The sequence below is a fragment of the Eretmochelys imbricata genome, chromosome 24, assembly GCF_965152235.1.
Source record: "Eretmochelys imbricata isolate rEreImb1 chromosome 24, rEreImb1.hap1, whole genome shotgun sequence".
Classification (NCBI taxonomy): Eukaryota; Metazoa; Chordata; order Testudines; family Cheloniidae; genus Eretmochelys; species Eretmochelys imbricata.
In genome coordinates, this window is record NC_135595.1 from 17819547 (window position 1) to 17837358 (window position 17812).

Sequence of the window (17812 nt, forward strand, 5' to 3'; positions counted from 1 at the left end):
CAAGTTCAGAGGGTCGTGATCCGGGGCCCTCAGTTAAAACCGCATTAAAAGGAGCAGTTCTTAACCTGCATGCTAGGAGCCAGCAGCACCGATCCCCACCTCCTTGAGTCTGCCAGTCCCTTCCCTGGAGACAGATTGGAGCTGGCGTCTGCTAGGGAGGAAAAGCCTCGTTTCCCGTTAACCACCCTTCTGAGCCAGCCCATCTTCCAGATCACAGCGACATGGCATTCTCAGCATAGCAGTGTATTTGACTGACTAGACTGTCCCCATCCCCACGTCCTCGCAGGTCTATCCGTCTTTCCCTCCTCTGCAGCCCATAGCTCTACCTTGTAGCAGGGATTCCACCGGCTACAGCCCTGTTGCTGAGACTATCGCGCCTGCAAATTCTGGACGACCAGAGGGTGCCTAGAGAGATCCTCTCCAATGGTACCTTCCTAAATCCCTCTTATTTCTCCCTTTCTTTTGCCCTCGCCCTTTCCCCCTCCTCTGTCGTCCTGTCTAATCCCTCTTTTCTCTCTCCCCAGGGCACCATGGACCAAGGCAACATGACTCTCCCACCAGCCACTGGGGCAAATTCCAGCCAGACCCCAGCAGCTGTGAGCGCCTCTCACCTGGCTGCGGCCGTGTTGCTCTTCACCACCTTCCTGGTGGGTGTGATGGGGAACGGGCTGTACCTGTGGGTGCTGGGGCTGAAGATGAGGATGATGGTGACCATGCTCTGGTTCCTCCACCTTGTCTCCTGCTACCTCCTCTTCACCCTGCTGATCCCCTTCTTCATCGTCTCCCTCCTCATGGGTTTCCACTGGGTCTTCAGCACGGTCATGTGCAAGATCCACAACACCTGCATCTCCATGGACATGTTCTCCTCAGTCTTCCTTCTCACCCTCATCAGCCTCGACCACTACACCGTCACTCACCATCCCATCTGGTGCCGGCATCACCGCACCATGTCCTGGGCTGGGAAGCTGGTTGTGGGTGTGTGGCTGGCATCCTTTAGTCTCAGCGCTCCCTACCTGGCTTTCCGGGAGACCCGGGTGGTGCACGGGGGCAGAACCACCTGCATCAATAATTACACCCTCTCCAGAGACTGGAACGGAGCCGAGATGCAGGAGCTGGGGAGATGGATCCACCTGGCTATTTTTACAGTCCGGTTCCTGCTGGGCTTGCTACTGCCCTTCCGCACCATTGTGGGATGCTATGTCCGTGTAGGGCTGAAGATGAAGGAGAAGAAGCTGGCATGGTCTGGGAAGCCCTTCAAAGTCATGGTGACCACGGTGGTTTCCTTCTTTCTTGGCTGGCTGCCCTACCACCTCCACCATGGCTTGAAGCTCTACAAGCTCTCACCTGGAATACTGTGTGCAGTTCTGGTCTCCCATGTTTTAAGAAGGATAAATTCAAACTGGAACAGGTACAGAGAAGGGCTACTAGGATGATCAGAGGAATGGAAAGCTTATCTTATGAAAGAAGACTCAGGGAGCTTGGCTTGTTTAGCCTAACCAAAAGAAGGTTGAGGGGAGATATGATTGCTCTCTATAAATATATCAGAGGGATAAATACCGGAGAGGGAGAGGAATTATTTAAGCTCAGTACCAATGTGGACACAAGAACAAATGGATACAAACTGGTCATCGGGAAGTTTAGACTTGAAATTAGACAAAGGTTTCTAACCATCAGAGGAGTGAACTTCTGGAAGAGCCTTCCAAGGGAAGCAGTGGGGGCAAAAGACCTATCTGGCTTTAAGATTAAACTCGATAAATTTATGGAGGAGATGGTATAATGGGATAACATGATTTTGGCAATTAATTGATCTTTAAATATTCATGGTAAATAGGCCCAATGGCCTGTGATGGGATGTTAGATGGGGTGGGATCTGAGTTGCTACAGAGAATTCTTTGCTGGGTATCTGGCTGGTGAATCTTGCCCATATGCTCAGGTTCAGCTGATCTCCATATCTGGGGTCGGGAAGGAATTTTCCTCCAGGGCAGATTGGAAGAGGCCCTGGAGGTTTTTCACCTTCCTCTGTAGCATGGGGCACGGGTCACTTGCTGGAGGAGTCTCTGCTCCTTGAAGTCTTTAAACCATGATTTGAGGACTTCAATAGCTCAGACATAGGTGAGAGGTTTTTCGCAGGAGTGGGTGGGTGAGATTCTGTGGCCTGCGTTGTGCAGGAGGTCAGACTAGATGATCATAATGGTCCCTTCTGACCTTAATAACTATGAATCTATGAAAAAGAAGGAGGTGCCAGCGTTGGTGACGGGTGCCGTCTTGGTCATTTACACCTTTACATCCTGTTTCAATGCCTGCTTCACCCCCATCCTCTATCTCTTCGTGGGGGAGAAGTTCTGGCAGGTCTTCAGGAAGTCTCTTCTCACTCTCGTCAAAGCAGCTTTTGTCAACGATCTCGCCAGCAGTGCTGCCGAGTCTAGTGAAAGACATGGGTCAGAAGTCGAGAACACAAAACAGGTGATGGCCTGAAGATGCCCAGAGTTAGGGGGAGTTGAAAACTTGGCATCCCAGTTGTTTCTAGATTCCTGATAGTTCTAAATTCTAATGGGTTCCAGGCATCCCACTGTTCATAAACTCTGCAGCATTCCTGGATTGTAGATTCCCTGCTCTCTCCAGAATTCAATGTGTTCTAGATAACTCAATTTTTTCAAACTCAATGGGTCATCAATGGCACCAGATTAGTAGGCAGCTCCAGAATCTTGTTTGTTTTAGAACTCTCAATGTGTTCTAACCTAATTGACTCTCTTGGATTCTTCATCACTAGCTGTCTCTGGAATCTCATATCTTGTAAGCCTCTCAGTGTGTTCAAAGTGGAAGACTATGGGTTCTATATTCCAGACTGGATCTACAACATCACTGGATTCTAGAGTGTTTTCAAACCACATAGAATCCAACAGGTTCCAGATTGTTTCCTAAAAGTTTCACTGGGGTTCTAAATTTCCAGATGGTTTAAAATCCATTTGGAGTAGTATATTATAGAAGAGTCTGTATATTACAATAGCGATATCTAGCTCTTCTCTAGTATTTCTAATCAGTAGATCTCAAAAGAAGTTTAGCAAGGAGATCATTAGCAGTCTTCCAGTTTTTACTAATGGGGAAACTGAGATACAAAATGGGAAAATGACTTGCCCAAGGTCACTCAGTAGAACCTTCAGTCCATCCAGTGGCACAGCCATGAACAAACTCATGTCAGCTGTGTCCCAGCCCAGGCCTCTATCCATTGAATCTCCTTGGATTGTGGGCTTTCTGGGACCGGGTCTTTTTGCTCTGTTTGTACAGTGCCTAGCATAGCGGGGTTCTGGCTCAGGATTTGGGCTCCCAGCCCCACCAAAATAGAAAATAATAATAAATAATCATTCCCGTGTGTTCCTTGAACTACATAAATTCTGTACATTTTGTGGGGCAGCTTTGACATAATTTACAAAAACCGCATCACCTGCTCACCGGAATACTTAGTGTGGGGAGGCTCTGGCTTAATTTAAGAGCAGCCAGTAAGGAAAACAAGCCGGCAGAATGAAGAGTGGCTCTAGAGAAACCACCTGCCCTTGAACATTCAGGGTGGTGTAGAGATAACGTCCAAGCTAGTAACTGTGATGCTGTATGGAATGTGGGTGACAATTCATGATATTATAGACACCAATATTAAGAAATTGCATGAATCATGTAAGGTATGCGTGGATAAGGTATGATTTACTAAATATGGGAAGCTTGTTTATATGTGTGTGTCATCTTTGTATTATGAGTTATAGACATGTGTGGTATATTGATATCTCCTATTTGTACTGTGTATCTGTGTGACACCCTGTAATAAATATAAAGGGACGAGTAAACAGCTTTAAATCCCTCCTGGCTAGAGGAAGAACCCTTTCACCTGTAAAGGGTTAAGAAGCTAGGACAACCTCGCTGGCACCTGACCAAAATGACCAATGAGGAGACAAGATACTTTCAAAGCTGGAGGGTGGGGGGAAAACAAAGGTTCCCTCTGTCTGTGTGATGCTTTTGCCGGGAACAGAACAGGAATGGAGTCTTAGAACTTAGTAAGTAATCTAGTTAGAGATGCGTTAGATTCTGTTTTGTTTAAATGGCTGATAAAATAAGCTGTGCTGAATGGAATGGATATTCCTGTTTTTGTGTCTTTTTGTAACTTAAGGTTTTGCCTAGAGGGATTCTCTATGTTTTGAATCTGATTACTCTGCAAGGTATTTACCATCCTGATTTTATAGAGGTGATCCTTTTTACCTTTTCTTCAATTAAAATTCTTCTTTTAAGAAACTGAATGCTTTTTCATTGTTCTTAAGATCCAAGGGTTTGGGTCTGTGTTCACCTATGCAAATTGGTGAGGATTTTTATCAAGCCTTCCCCAGGAAAGGGGGTGTAGGATTTGGGAGGATTTTGGGGTGAAAGACGTTTCTAAGCGGGCTCTTTTCCTGTATATATTTGTTAGATGCTTGGTGGTGGCAGCAATAAAGTCCAAGGGCAAAAGGTAAAATAGTTTGTACCTTGGGGAAGTTTTAATCTAAGATGGTAAAAATAAGCTTAAGGGGTTTTTCATGCAGGTCCCCACATCTGTATCCTAGAGTTCAGAGTGGGGAAGGAACCTTGACACACCCCCAGACAGATTGGCATTAGCACTGCCTTGTCTGTTCAATGGGCAATCAGCTGTACAGTAAACCCATTGAGAGAACCCAGGGGCTACGCCTCTGAGTCAGCAGGACTTGTAGGGACATGCCTGAGGACAGGGGACTCCAAGAAATTTTCCATATCTATATGCTGGGAACTTGTGTTTGGGACAGAGGCTGTACCCAGCATTTAAGAAGGCAGCTGTATCTTCTCCATTTTGTCTTCAATCCTGCTTTCGACCTCTGGAGTAACTTCTCTACAAACTTCAGAGTAGCAGCCGTGTTAGTCTGTATTCGCAAAAAGAAAAGGAGTAATTGTGGCACCTTAGAGACTAACCAATTTATTTGAGCATAAGCTTTCGTGAGCTACAGCTCACTTCATCGGATGCATTCCTGCATCTCTGAACAAAGGACTGAATGACCCATCCAAGCTTTGGTTGTGTTCCAGAGGGACTTTTCAAGCATGTGAATTCACCAATGCTGCTGAGAACCTGGTATATGGACTCTGAAGCCTCTGTGTGTATCTGATTGTTTCGACCATTTAACAACTCTCTCCTTGTTCTTTTCTTTTTGTTTATAGTAAAACCTTTGGTTTTAGATGCTGAAGGATTGGCTGGCAATGTGGTATTTTGGGTAAAATCCAAACCAGTATTGATCTGGGAATGTGGCTGGCCCTTTGGGGATCAGAAGAACTGTCTGTATAGTGAATAGAGTTTTAAGTAACTTCTCACTTTACTGGGCCTATTTGCTGATTGGGATCCTAGATTGGAATGCAATAAAGGGGGCACTGTGATTTCTTTCTTTCTTCTCGGCTTGTTGATGACCCATGTGGGGGATCAGGAGCACAGCTTGTGACTGGTTGGTGACTCTAACTACTGTATTAACCACCAGGTTTGGGATAAACTGCTCTCCTTTTTGAAGCCTGACCTGAACTTGGGATTTTCAGTGTGGGCTGCCCTCTGTACCTCTGGTCAGAGGTCAGAGTAACTGTGAAGATCTCACTTGCCAGCTCTAGCCAAGTTACAAAATCTTGGCTGAGGATGGGGGCCAGCAGATCCAAAAGATGATAAAGACTAAAAAAGACTCACCCTGATGGTTTCTCCATCACCAATAATTTTTAATGGTGAGCTGGATGGTATTTCTATCTTGTCTGCTCCAGTGCAACCAGGGGCTAATTCAGGGACGTTCTGCCGCAGGTCAGACTAGGGGACCTCCATGCTCCTTCAGTCCTTGGAATATCTGATTCTACCCAGAGGTCAGGCAGACCCATTGTCGGGGAGCTGTACCAGTTGTTTCCTGGACCCACTGGGCTGTCTGAGGAAGCCAGACCTATGTGGGCCGCCAGCCCTGGGTGGAGGCTGTAGGTAAGTTAGACGTGCTTAACTCCTCTATTTAAAAAAAAAATTTCCATTCCTACTGCTCAGATGAAACAAGACTGCCAACCGTGACCGGTAACACATCTTGCTGATTCAAAATTCAATAGGATCTCATGGATTCTAGGAATCCTGGCCAGTTCTTAATATCTTCGGTCTCAGGTCTGTCAGTGTTTTGAATGCGAACTGATCTGATGTGGGCTCGATTTAGAGCATCTTGTTTTCCAAGCCACTATATGTTTCAAAAGCCAATAGGATCTTATGCATTCTAGATATGCGGCTGGTTCTTGAACCACTTGTGTTCTAGGTCTGCCAAAGCTTTAAAATCCAAACTACTCCTATGTGGTCAAGAACATCCCAGTTTCCAACCTCATATATGATGTCCTAGACCGCAGAGGGTCCTAGACCCCGGGGCCAGCAGCAGCAGTTTGGGTGTGTTTGGGAGGGGGCTCAGGACTAGGAGAAGGGGGTGAGGGATGTGGAGTGGTGTGCTTGCTTTGGGATCGGGGGCTTCCTGTCTCCCACTGGCATGGTCCTGAAGCTCCTAGGCGAAGGAGGGGCCAGAGGACTCCATGCACTGCATGCATCCACAGGCTCTACCCCTGGAAATCCCATTGGCTGTGGTTCCTGGCCAAGGGGAGCTGCCTAGCTGCAGATAGTGGTGGGAGCAGCTTGCGGAGCCCCCTGGCTCCTCCACTGCCTAAGAGCAGCAGAGACACGTGGAGCCAGGTAGGGAGCCCCTGCCAGCCCTGCCTCCCCCCCAGCACCAGCAGGGGTCCTGGGGCATGTGCTGCTGCCCACCCCACCCCCAGCACCAGAGGGATCCAGGGCCACCTCCCCAAGCACCTGCAGCACCTCTGGAAGACCCCCCGCAAGAGCGCCCACGGCCCCCTGCCCAAGCGTTAGTTAGGGGTATATAGTAAAAGTCATGCACAGGTCATAGGCCATGAATTTTTGTTTACTGCCTGTGACCTGTCCATGACTTTTACTAAAATTACTCATGACTAAAATGTAGCCTTAATTATAACCCCCTAGGGTCCAAAGGCTTCTAGATTCCTGTTTGGTTCTAGAACGCTATCGCTGCCATGGGTAGAAATAGTATAAAACTCCATGTGAGCCCAAGAGGTCTATATTAGGCTGACTCTGGAACTGTGTAGTTTTGGATGTCAAAATGCTTTTCAACCGCATAAAAGTCCATGCATTCTAAATCTATCACTGTTGGTAGATCCTTATGGATTCCAAGTTTCTTAAAGCCTGGTAGGGTCCCTTGGGCTCTAGATTCCTGGTCAGTTCCAGAATCTTGCACTTGGGGATATGGCTTTTATACCCGGTGTATTTCACAGGTTCTAGAATCCTGGCATTCTAGAACCTCAGGGGTTCGACCACTCTCAAACTTTAAAAACCAGTCTTTCTCGAGCCTTGTTCATCCCAAGCATCTGGTATTAAAACTGATTTCATGGTGGGGTAACTCCCTTCCCCCCCTCCCGCCAAATGGAATAACCAAATGTCACTGGTTACTTTGGGGCATGGAGAAAATGGGTCAGATTTTGAGCTGATGTAAATTAGCATAGCTCAGCTGAGCTTATTTTGGGACTCCTGAGTTCTATCCCCAGCTCTGGGAGGTGAGTGGGGTCTGGTGTGTTAAAGCATCCTAATTGGGAATGGTTCATCTGATAGACTTCAAACAAGATAGAGGAGTTTATCTTTGTTAGAGACCTCACATGATACCCCCCTGCATTGAGTCCCATGATGTCACCCATGAATCCTTGGCGGGGGAGGATGGGGGTTACAAGAATATCCCCATTCTGGTGTGCATATTCTAGATCCCCAGCACAGGTTGTGAGAGGACTTAAATGAAAGCCAGTGTTACATTGCTGTGAAATGTATGCACAGATACTATGGCAGGAGTTACGTATGGTTCTTCTGTAGTGCAGCAGAGGTGGAGAGATGGGGTTTCTGCCAGACAAAAGAAATTTATTCTCTGGGCTTTCAGTTGGCCATTTAGATTTGGCATCGTGAGCCAACACAGTGGGAGGCTATCTACATGGAGAGGAGCACCCATGAAAAAACCAATCCAGGCCGTGTGCAAGGACACCAGATTTTGGGGGATACAAGCAGAAGGCAAGAAGACACCCCTTTTTTCTGCAACAAGGACATCAACTAGGGATCTCAACCAGGGTTGGTCAAAAGGTTGCGAACATTTGGGGTGAGAGAAACTTCCTTAGGCCTGGTAAGTGAAATCTCTAAGAAGCGAGTTGTGATTTTGTTTTGTCTGTGACCCCTTTGCTCCTGTTACACTCCCTTGCTGGCTATTCCATCATGCCCCTTGGATAACAAACATATGCCTTTTTTGACTATAAACACATCTCAGCCCTGTGATGTTGAGTTGAACCCTACCAGCCAGTGTGGGCACTCGTGGAGGGTAAGAAGATGACCCACAGTCCTGGGTATTCCAAAAACTCAGACTTGGGTTACTCCACTAATACCCAGTGGCAGGGAGTCCCATGGGTTAAGCCTGATAATACCCAGTGGCAGGGAATCCCACAGGTTAATGCCAATAGTACCGAGTGGAGTCTATCACAGGGTGGCCGGTCCTTATGGGGAAATGGGGTTTAGTCCACCTGAGGGGAGAGAGACCTTGAACTGTGAGCCAGCTCCAGGAGGGAGGGCTGGGGACTCCTTACCTATGGAGATAGAAACAGTGAACTAGGCTCAGGGCCCAGAAGGCCAATGTGTGTCTGGAGGAAATAAATTGGACCCCAGAAGAGGAATGTTTTTACCCCTTTTGATATTAATACAAGGTAAACTGAGGCAAGGTACTGCAGCACAACCCCTGACCTCAAGGAGGCACTCAGGAGGAAGGCACCCTGTTAGAGCATCCTCTGGATTGACACCACTCTTGTTCAGTGGCAGGGGGACCCTTCGGCTGATGATGTTTGTGTTCAGTGGCAGGGAGCTCCACAGGTTAACCCTAATGATATCAAATTTCTGTGGCTTCTTATATTCATAGAGTCTAAGGTCAGAAGTGACCATTGTGACCATATAGGAAGTCTGACTTCCATATAACACAGGCCAGAGAACTTCCCCAAACTAATTCCTACAGCAGAACTCTCAGAAAAATGCCCAACCTTGATTATAAATAGCCAGTGATGGTGAATCCACCGCAAACCTCGCTCAATGGTAAATTCCCCTCGCTGTTAAAGATAAGCACCTTATTTCCTGCCTGAATTTGTCTAACATCAGGCTCCAGCTACTGGGTCATGTTAGACCTTCCTCTTCTAGACTGATGAGGCCACGGTCAAATATTTGCTCCCCATGGAAGTACTGACAGATGGGTATCTTTGTTAAGCTACAGAGATGGAGCTCCTGGAGTCTCTCAGTCTCAGACTGTGTCTACACTGGGGGCAGTGTATAGAATTCCACATCTCAAAGGGAATTAAAACACTCCCCTTCTGGGGGCAAATTGATTAGGCCTGTGGCAGGGTGGACGAGGCCCTAAGGCCCCCTGCTGGAGGCCTTGCAGCCCTGCCACATCCTGACCCAGAAAAGGGCAGTGCAGAGGGTCCTCCAAGCTGCCTAGAGTGGCTGTGTGGGACACAGCCAATCAGAGAGGCTGCAGGGAGCAGCCAATCCAGGCCCAGCAGGCCCATATAAAAGGAACTGAGTGAAGTTCTTTGCTGGAGCTGGAGGAGTGTGGATGGCCTGGCTGAGCTACAGGACCTTGGACAGAGCCCTGCTGGCAGAGACCAGGGGGAGCGAGAAGGAGCTCTGGGCTGGCTGCTGAGACTCAACCAGGACATGGCCCTGAGGTGTGGGTGAAGAACACGCTGGGGCTCTGGGGAAGTGTGACAACAAGGGTGAACTGTGGGGGGTGGGGACTAATTGGCAACCCCAGGGGTTCTGTAAGTCAGGACTTCTGGGTTCTTTACCTGGCTCTGGGAGGGGAGTGGGGTCTAGTGGTTAGAGCAGGTGGAGGGGCCGGTAGCCTGATCTCCTGGGTTCTTTTCTGTTTATAAAGTGGATTGTCTTTGTCTGGGTGGTGAAGAAGATACTGTTCTTCCACTGCTGAGGCATGAGGGTTCCTGTATCTCTGCCTGCCCCCATTTCTCCAAACTCTTTCTGTCGCTCCCTCCTACGGCAAGGATCTCCCCGGCCCTGACACTGCTATCGACTCCCATGCCAGCACGGGAGCCATCTCTGGCCACCCCCAGGGAAGGTGGGAGGGGAAATCAGCTCACAGCTGCGAGTTTTCTTCTTTGCCATCATCCTGCCATAGGGGGCTGGACCTTCCGGGTCTGGGGCTGAAGATGAGGAGCACGGTGACCAGCCAGCGGTTCCTCTGCCTGGTTCTCAGCCCCCTGTTCTCCTCCTATTGTATACCGGTGTTTGCTGCAGCTCTGCTGGATGCAGCGTCCCCTGAGGGGAAACTCTCCATGTCCCTTTCCGCACCCCCTGAGTCAGCCAAGCATCCAGATCAGAGCCACATCATTTTCTCTGTGTGGTTCTGTGTTTGACCCTGTAGACTGGAATGTGCTTCATGCAAAAGGTCTCTTGCAAAAAGTATCATTACAAAGCTTATAATTTACTGCATGTGGTCATCCTATTTGTATGTATGTATCATTCTTGTGTCTGAAACTAGAAATATAACTCTGAGGGCCTATTGTAGTTATGCAAAGTGTGGGCCATTAATGGTGGCTTGGAATCTTGATGGCTCCCATCATCCAGGACAATTGACTGTGGATGGCTCTGTTTGTTTGCAGGTCTTTCTGTAAGTCAGGCTGGGAGGAATGGAGGCTTGGGGGGGTCTCACAGGACATGTGACCATGTCACTTGGTACTGGAATCCATCTTAAACCTGGTGCTTCTCCATTTAGAAGGAGGAGTGGGGACCCAGAGAAACAAAAGATTCCCACCTTGTGCCAAAGCTATGTACTGGGGTGAAACAGAACAAAGCCGGCTGCAGTCATGAGAAATCCCCTAGCTACCACCTGAGCTGGAACAAGGATTGTACTAGGGGAAAGAATTGTGCCCAGACTAGGAAAGTGTCTAGTCTTTGATAGAAGCTTATTGAAACATCTCTGAGAGTGAGATTTTATCTGTATCTAAGTTTCTTAGAACTTAGTCTTGCGTGTTTTATTTTGTTTTGCTTGGTAATTCACTTTGTTCTGTCTAGTATCAGGGGGTAGCCATGTTAGTCTGTATCCACAAAAACAACAGGGAATCACCAGACTCCCTGTTTTTGTTCTGTCTGTTATTACTTGGAACCAGTTAAATCCTGCTTTTTGTATTTAATAAAATCACTTTTTACTTATTAATTAACCCAGAGTATGCATTAATACCTGGGGGTGGGGGGCAAAGAGCTATGCATATCTCTCTATCAGTGTTATAGAGGGCAAACAATTTATAAGTTTACCCTGTATAAGCTTTACACAGGGTAAAATGGATTTATTTGGGGTTTGGACCCCATTGGGAGCTGGGCATTTGAGTGTTGGAGACAGGAACATTTCTTAAGCTGTTTTCAGTTAAGCCTGCAGCTTCTGGGGGACATTGTTCAGGCCGGGGTCTGGGTTTGTAGCAGGCTAGTGTGTCTGGCTCAAACAGGCACAGTTCTGGAGTCCTAAGCTGGCAGGGAAAACGGGTTAGAAGTAGTTTCCGCATATCATTTGGCAGTGCCCAAGGAGGTTCTGTGATCCAACCCGTCACAGTGCCCACACGCAGGACCATTCCATATGTCTACGACTGCATTTCTAACAACCCTTCCTTGCTTCTGGATTCTCTTGTTTTCACGGCTCTTGATGGCAGGCTTTTATTGGCAGCCAGACTCCCTCCAGCCTGTGACAGGAGGTCTGGGCACTTACAAAAGGCGGATTTACATGGCAACATATGCACGTGATTTTTTGGCTCACCTGGCCTTTTCGATTGTCGTGCCGTGGTTTCAGCTGCCTGCCATACGGCCCCCAGCACATTCAAGGGGTTCAATTCGTCTCTGTCACCACCCTAGCTCACGTCGAGTCTGACACCATGCCACACACATCCTTAAAGCGGGAGTCCCATACTTACCCACATTCACACGATAATGCTGCCAGTTTTAGACCGATGTAGGACTGAGTTATATTTTCCCTGCCTGGCTGACTCCCAGTGCAAAATTCCTGCCTCTGGGCTATGAATGCTTCTCCACCATGCACAGTGTGCCCCCCCATTATTCCTTAAGAGTTGTATATTTTTCTCTGCCACATTATCAAATTGAAACCTGTTCAATTTCCTCTCCTGCCTGCCACCTGGGCAAACCAAGCTGTTTGCAGACATTCATCTATTTGTCTGCACGTTGCCCAGCTCAAATCATGGCTTCCACTTTCTCTGGTTCTCTGAGGTTCAAGAAGGACAAGTGCAGAGTCCTACACTTAGGACGGAAGAATCCCATGCACCGCTACAGACTAGGGACCGAATGGCTAGGCAGCAGTTCTGCAGAAAAGGACCTGGGGATTGCAGTGGATGAGAAGCTGGCTATGAGTCAGCAGTGTGCCCTGGCTGCCATGAAGGGCAATGGCACATTGAGCTGTATTAGTAGGAGTGTTGCCAGAAGATCAAGGGAAGTGATTATTCCCCTCTGTTCGGCACTTGTGAGACCACACCTGGAGGATTGTGTCCAGTTTTGGGCCCCCACTACAGAAGGGATGTGGACAAACTGGAGAGAGTCCAGTGGAGGGCAACAAAAATGATTAGGGGTCTGGGGCACATGACTTACGAGGAGAGGCTGAGGGAACTGGGGTTATTTAGTCTGCAGAAGAGAAGAGTGAGGGGGGATTTGATAGCAGCCTTCAACTACCTGAGGGGGGTTCCAAAGAGGATGGAGCTCGGCTGGTCTCAGTGGCGGCAGATGACGGAACAAGGAGTAATGGTCTCCAGTTGCAGTGGGGGAGGTCTAGGTTGGATATTAGGAAACACTATTTCACTAGGAGGGTGGGGAAGCCCTGGAATGGGTTCCCTAGGGAGGTGGGGGAATCTCCATCCTTAGAGTTATTTGAGGCCCGTCTTGACAAAGCCCTGGCTGGGATGATTAAGTTGGTGTTGGTCCTGCTTTGAACAGGAGGTTGGACTCCTGAGGTCTCTTCCAACCCTGATATTGTATGATTCTCTCCATATTGCCATCCTCAAATGTTCAAAAATCCTGAGTTGGGCTGTCCAAAAATCACAAGATCATGTAAACATACTTGATTTGGGGTTTATTTATTTGCCTTCTACCTTTTGAGCCTTTAGGGGGCACTGGGGTCACATTTGGAAACTTTCTCCACCGCCACGAAAGTTAGAAACTTCCTTTTTCTTTCAAGAGGGAAGGCTGAAATAATTACAGATGCATTGAGGTCAGAAGCTGGGGCTTTAAGGAAAACAATGCTGGTTATGTGACACATGACAAAACCATGACAGTTTGCAACACTGTTTTTTTTGAATGCTGATGTTACTGGAGATGTTAGTTGGCCAGTTCTTGTTTGTTCTCCTCTTTTCTTTTTGTTTTTTTCTGACACCACTGCAACAATTGTTGCCAACTAGCTATTATAAGAAAAGCCGCCATCCCACATCTGCATGGTTAAGTCACGCTTTGTTGTTGCTGGATCTTGTTCACACACACACACGCAAACCAGTATTGATCTGGGAATGTGGCTGGCCCTTTGGGGATCAGAAGAACATTTTGTGTAGTGAATAGAGTTTTAAGTAAATTCTCATTTTACTGGACCTCTTTTGCTGACTGGGAGCCTAGACTGGAATGCAATAGAGGGGGCTGTGTGATTTTTCTTTTTTCTTGGCTTCTTGATAACCAGTGTGGGGGATCAGGAGCAAGCTTGTGACTGGTTGGTGAATTTAACCTCTGTATTAACCTCCGGTTTTGGGACAAACTGCTCTCCTTTTTGCAGCCTGCCCTGACCTTGGGATTTTCAGTGTGGGCTGCCCTCTGCACCTCTGGTCACAGGTCAAAGCAACGGTGAAGGTCTCACTTGCCAGCTCCAGCCAAGTTACAAAACCTTGGCCAAGGCTGGGGGCCAGTAGATCCAAAAGATGATAAAGACTAAAAAAGACCAACCCGGTTTCTCCATCACCAACAATTTTTAATGCAGGACTGGATGGTATCTCTAACAGTTCTTGGGCAGTTCTGAGCTCAGGGTCTGCAGCACCTGGTTGCAAGCAGCCCCCTGAATCCAACGGCCCTTTCCTCTCTGCGCACTCACGTCCAACCCTGGGGCATCAGCCCGGCCGCACTCATGCCAGGCTCCATGGCTGCACCTCTGGGGCATGTGCCTCTTTGAGAGCCCCGTTGAAGCTCTAGTCCGTTTGAACATGCAACTCCGTCCAATGGGCGGTGGGTGGTGTTGATATTTGCCCAGGGGGTATTGCTGAACTCCACATTTCTATTAATCCCTGGCCCTCCAAGCCCAACTGGTCTAAGGAACCCGGCTGGGCAGTAGCGGATTATCCAATGGACCGATGGATCCTGTGCCCAGGGGCTCTGGTCAATTGGGGGCCCCTGGAAAAATTGATGTCCCACTCCAACGGAAATCCGAGAGACCTGGCAGAAGCACTGGGTGGGGTGCGGGAAACCCCAAAGCCCGGACCCCCGCTGTAGCCTTCGGACTGGAGGGCTCTTGCTCCCTGCCGAGGCCCCAGGGTTAGTGGTCAGAGCAGGGGAGGGGTGACTCAGTGGGAGGGGAGTGGGGTCTAGTGGGTTAGAGAAGCTGGGGACCTGGGAGCTAGGGCTCCTGGGTTCTATCCCCAGCTCTGGCAGGGGAGTGAGGGCTAGTTTTAAAGCAATGGCTGTTTCTTAGGTGGTATCTTTGCTAAGACAGTGTCCGAATGATCATTTCCATTTATGGTTTGCAGCTTCTCCATCTCAGAGAGCAGGCAGAGGCGGAGCGTGTAGAAGACACAGAGTTAAGGGGAGTGACCTTAATACACAGGGAAGCACAGACTCACGGATGCATTGCTGGGCAAACACAGACCATCTGAGTCTCTCTCTCCGCTGGGTCCTGCGCTGCCTAGGTGAGTCGAAACAATGGGCAGGGGCCCCTCATTGTGTCTGAAGGGGAATTTCTTTGCTAATCCTACCCAGAAGCCATAGACATTTGCTATTACCAAGGCAAACTGTGGGACTCCCTGCCACTGGGTATTAGTGGGCTTAGCCTGTGGGATTCCCTGCCACTGGGTATTAATGGGGTTAACATGGGGACTCAATAGACAGAGTTGTTAGGTTAGATCTGTGACCTGGGTGAATTTTTCTCCCTTGTTTCATGTTAATCAAATGAGGTATTCCCCATTTATGAATCTCTAAGCCACGGGTCACTCCCACAGCCCAGGAGTTCTGACCTCCCACCCCTCCTCAACCCCTCCCCACTCCCAGAACTGGGGATAAAACCCAGGGGTCCTGGCTCCCACACCCCCTTCTCCAACCATTAGGCCATTCTGCAGAGCACAGAGGTCGCCAGTCTAACAAGTCTGTGAGGGGCACATTCTGGGACAGAGGCAATAGCCCAGAGGTTCCTGGTGCAGAGCTGCAGCCCGGCTGTGGGGTAGAGAAGCAGCTCGGTGTCTTGAGGCTTCCTGTGTTACAGTGTGGCTGAGAAGGACCCTGTGCGCTCTCATGAGTCAGGGTGTAGCAGCAGTTCCTGTGACAGGCAGATGAGAACAAGGTGGGTGGGGGTGGGGTGGCTTTTTCTACCTTGTAGCAGTGAGTTCCACAGGCATCAGCTCCAGCATGCTAGGAACCAACAGCACCGATCCCCACCTCCCTTGGCCAGCCAGTCCTAGGCCCTGAAACCAGATGAGAGTCGGTGCCGCCTAGTGGGGAAAGGCCCTGTGTCCCATTCCCTGCCCCAATGAGCCAACCGTCCCTCCAGGTCACAGCCAATGTGATGTTCTCTGCATAGCTGTAACTTGATCTATTAGACAATTGTCTCCTTCCTCACTCGCCGCACATCTGCTGTCCCTCTTTCCCTTCCCTGCTGCCCACAGCTCTATCTTGTAGCAGTGAGTTCCTCTGGCCATGGTCTGTTGCTGAGAATACCCAGCCTGGACATTCTGGAGGACCAGAGGGTGCCCAGAGAGGTCCCCTCTGTTATTTCTCCCTTCCTCTTCTTCCACTCTCCCTTTTCCCCTCCTCTGTCATCCCTTCCAACCCCTCCTCTGTCTCTCCCCAGGGCACCATGGACCGAGGCAACATGACCCTCTCACCCGTAACCTGGACAAACTCCAGCCAGCCTCCAGCATCCATGAAGAGCACTAACCTGGCCATTGCTGTGTTGCTCTTTGCCACCTTCCTAGTGGGTGTGGTGGGGAATGGGCTGTACCTGTGGGTGCTGGGGCTGAAGATGAGGAGGACGGTGACCACGCTGTGGTTCCTCCACTTGGTCTCCTGTTCTCTCCTCTTTACCCTGATTCTCCCTTTCTTCACTGTCCATGTTCTCCTTGGTTTCCACTGGGTCTTCGGCATGGCCATGTGCAAGGTCCTCAGTGCCTGCACCCACCTGGGCATGTTCTCCTCTGTCTTCCTCCTTGCCCTCATCAGCCTGGACCGCTACACCCTCACCTGCCACCCAGTCTGGTCCCGGCGTCACCGCACCATGTCCTGGGGCAGGAAGATGGTCCTGGGTGTGTGGCTGGCCTCCTTCACCCTTAGTGCTCCCTACCTGGCTTTCCAGGAGACCTGGGAGAAGGAGGGGGGCAAGGTCATTTGCACCACTTATTACATCCTCTCCAGAGACCAGGACAGAGCGGAGACGCAGGCCTGGAGGATACACATGTATGTTGTGCTGTTCGTGGTCCGGTTCCTGCTGGGCTTTCTGCTGCCCTTCTGCATCATCGCCGGATGCTACGGCCGGATGGGGCTGGAGATGAAGGAGAAGGGGCTGGCACGGAGCAGGAAGCCCATCAAAGTCATGGTGGCCGCGGTGGTGTCCTTCTTCTGTGGCTGGCTGCCCTACCACCTCTACCAGAGCTTGACGCTCCTCAGAGATGTGCCACAATCATTGACTGATGCCTTTCTGCTTGTTAGCATCATCATGTTCTGCTTCAACGTCTGCTTCACTCCAGTCCTCTACCTCTTTGTGGGGCAGACGTTCCATCAGGTGCTCAGGACGTCCCTCTTCGCTCAGGTCAAAGCGGCTTTTCATGAGGATCTCGACAGCGATGTGTCTGGCCCAGATTCTAGAGGGAGAACAGGCGAGAAGCTAACTGCATGGAAGTAGAGAAAAACTTGAAGTCCTGCAAGATCTAGATACCTGTTAGTTTTAAACTGATTGGGTTCTAGGTATCTCAATATGTCCCAACTGAATAGAGTTTCTTTGGGTCTAGATTCGCAGCTGGCTCTAGATTCTCTTGTGTTCTATGTCTCGTGGCATATTATAATTGAGGCTCAGAGTCTGTCACGGAGGTCATGGATTCCGTGACTTTTTGTGAGCTCCGTGACTTCTACAGCGGCCGGTGCTGGCTCAGGGGCTGCCTGAGCCAGGTATCCCCTGGGCCAGCAGCAGCGGTTTGGGTGTGTGGGATGGGACTCAGGACTAGGGGAAAGCGTGGCGGATGCCGGGGGGGGTACTTACTTTGGGATGGGGTCTTCCTGGCTCCCACTGGCATGGCCCTGCCACTCCTAGTCAAAGGAGGGGACAGGGAGCTCTGCACAACCTGCACCAACAGGCTCCACCCCTGGAGATCCCATTGGCTGTGGTTCCTGGCGAATGGGAGCTGTGCACCTGTGGATTGTGGTGGGAGCAGCGTGCGGAGCCCCCTGGCCCCTGTGATGCCTAGGAGCTGCAGAGACACACAGAGGGGG

The 17812-nt window shown here is 49.5% G+C and overlaps 2 protein-coding genes across 2 annotated transcripts; both read left to right on the top strand.

Annotated features, from left to right (window-relative positions):
- Positions 1-530: 530 nt before the first annotated feature.
- Positions 531-2475, top strand: LOC144279809 (putative G-protein coupled receptor 33). Its single transcript, XM_077841483.1, has 2 exons — positions 531-1361; positions 2233-2475. Exons 1-2 carry the CDS (start codon positions 531-533, stop codon positions 2473-2475), a joined length of 1074 nt encoding a protein of 357 aa, XP_077697609.1.
- A 12371-nt stretch (positions 2476-14846) lies between these two features.
- On the top strand, positions 14847-17228 carry LOC144279986 (putative G-protein coupled receptor 33). The gene is made up of 2 exons (XM_077841685.1): positions 14847-15027; positions 16182-17228. The coding sequence occupies exon 2, from the start codon at positions 16188-16190 to the stop codon at positions 17226-17228; it is 1041 nt and encodes a 346-aa protein (XP_077697811.1). The 5' UTR covers positions 14847-15027; positions 16182-16187.
- Positions 17229-17812: the final 584 nt, after the last annotated feature.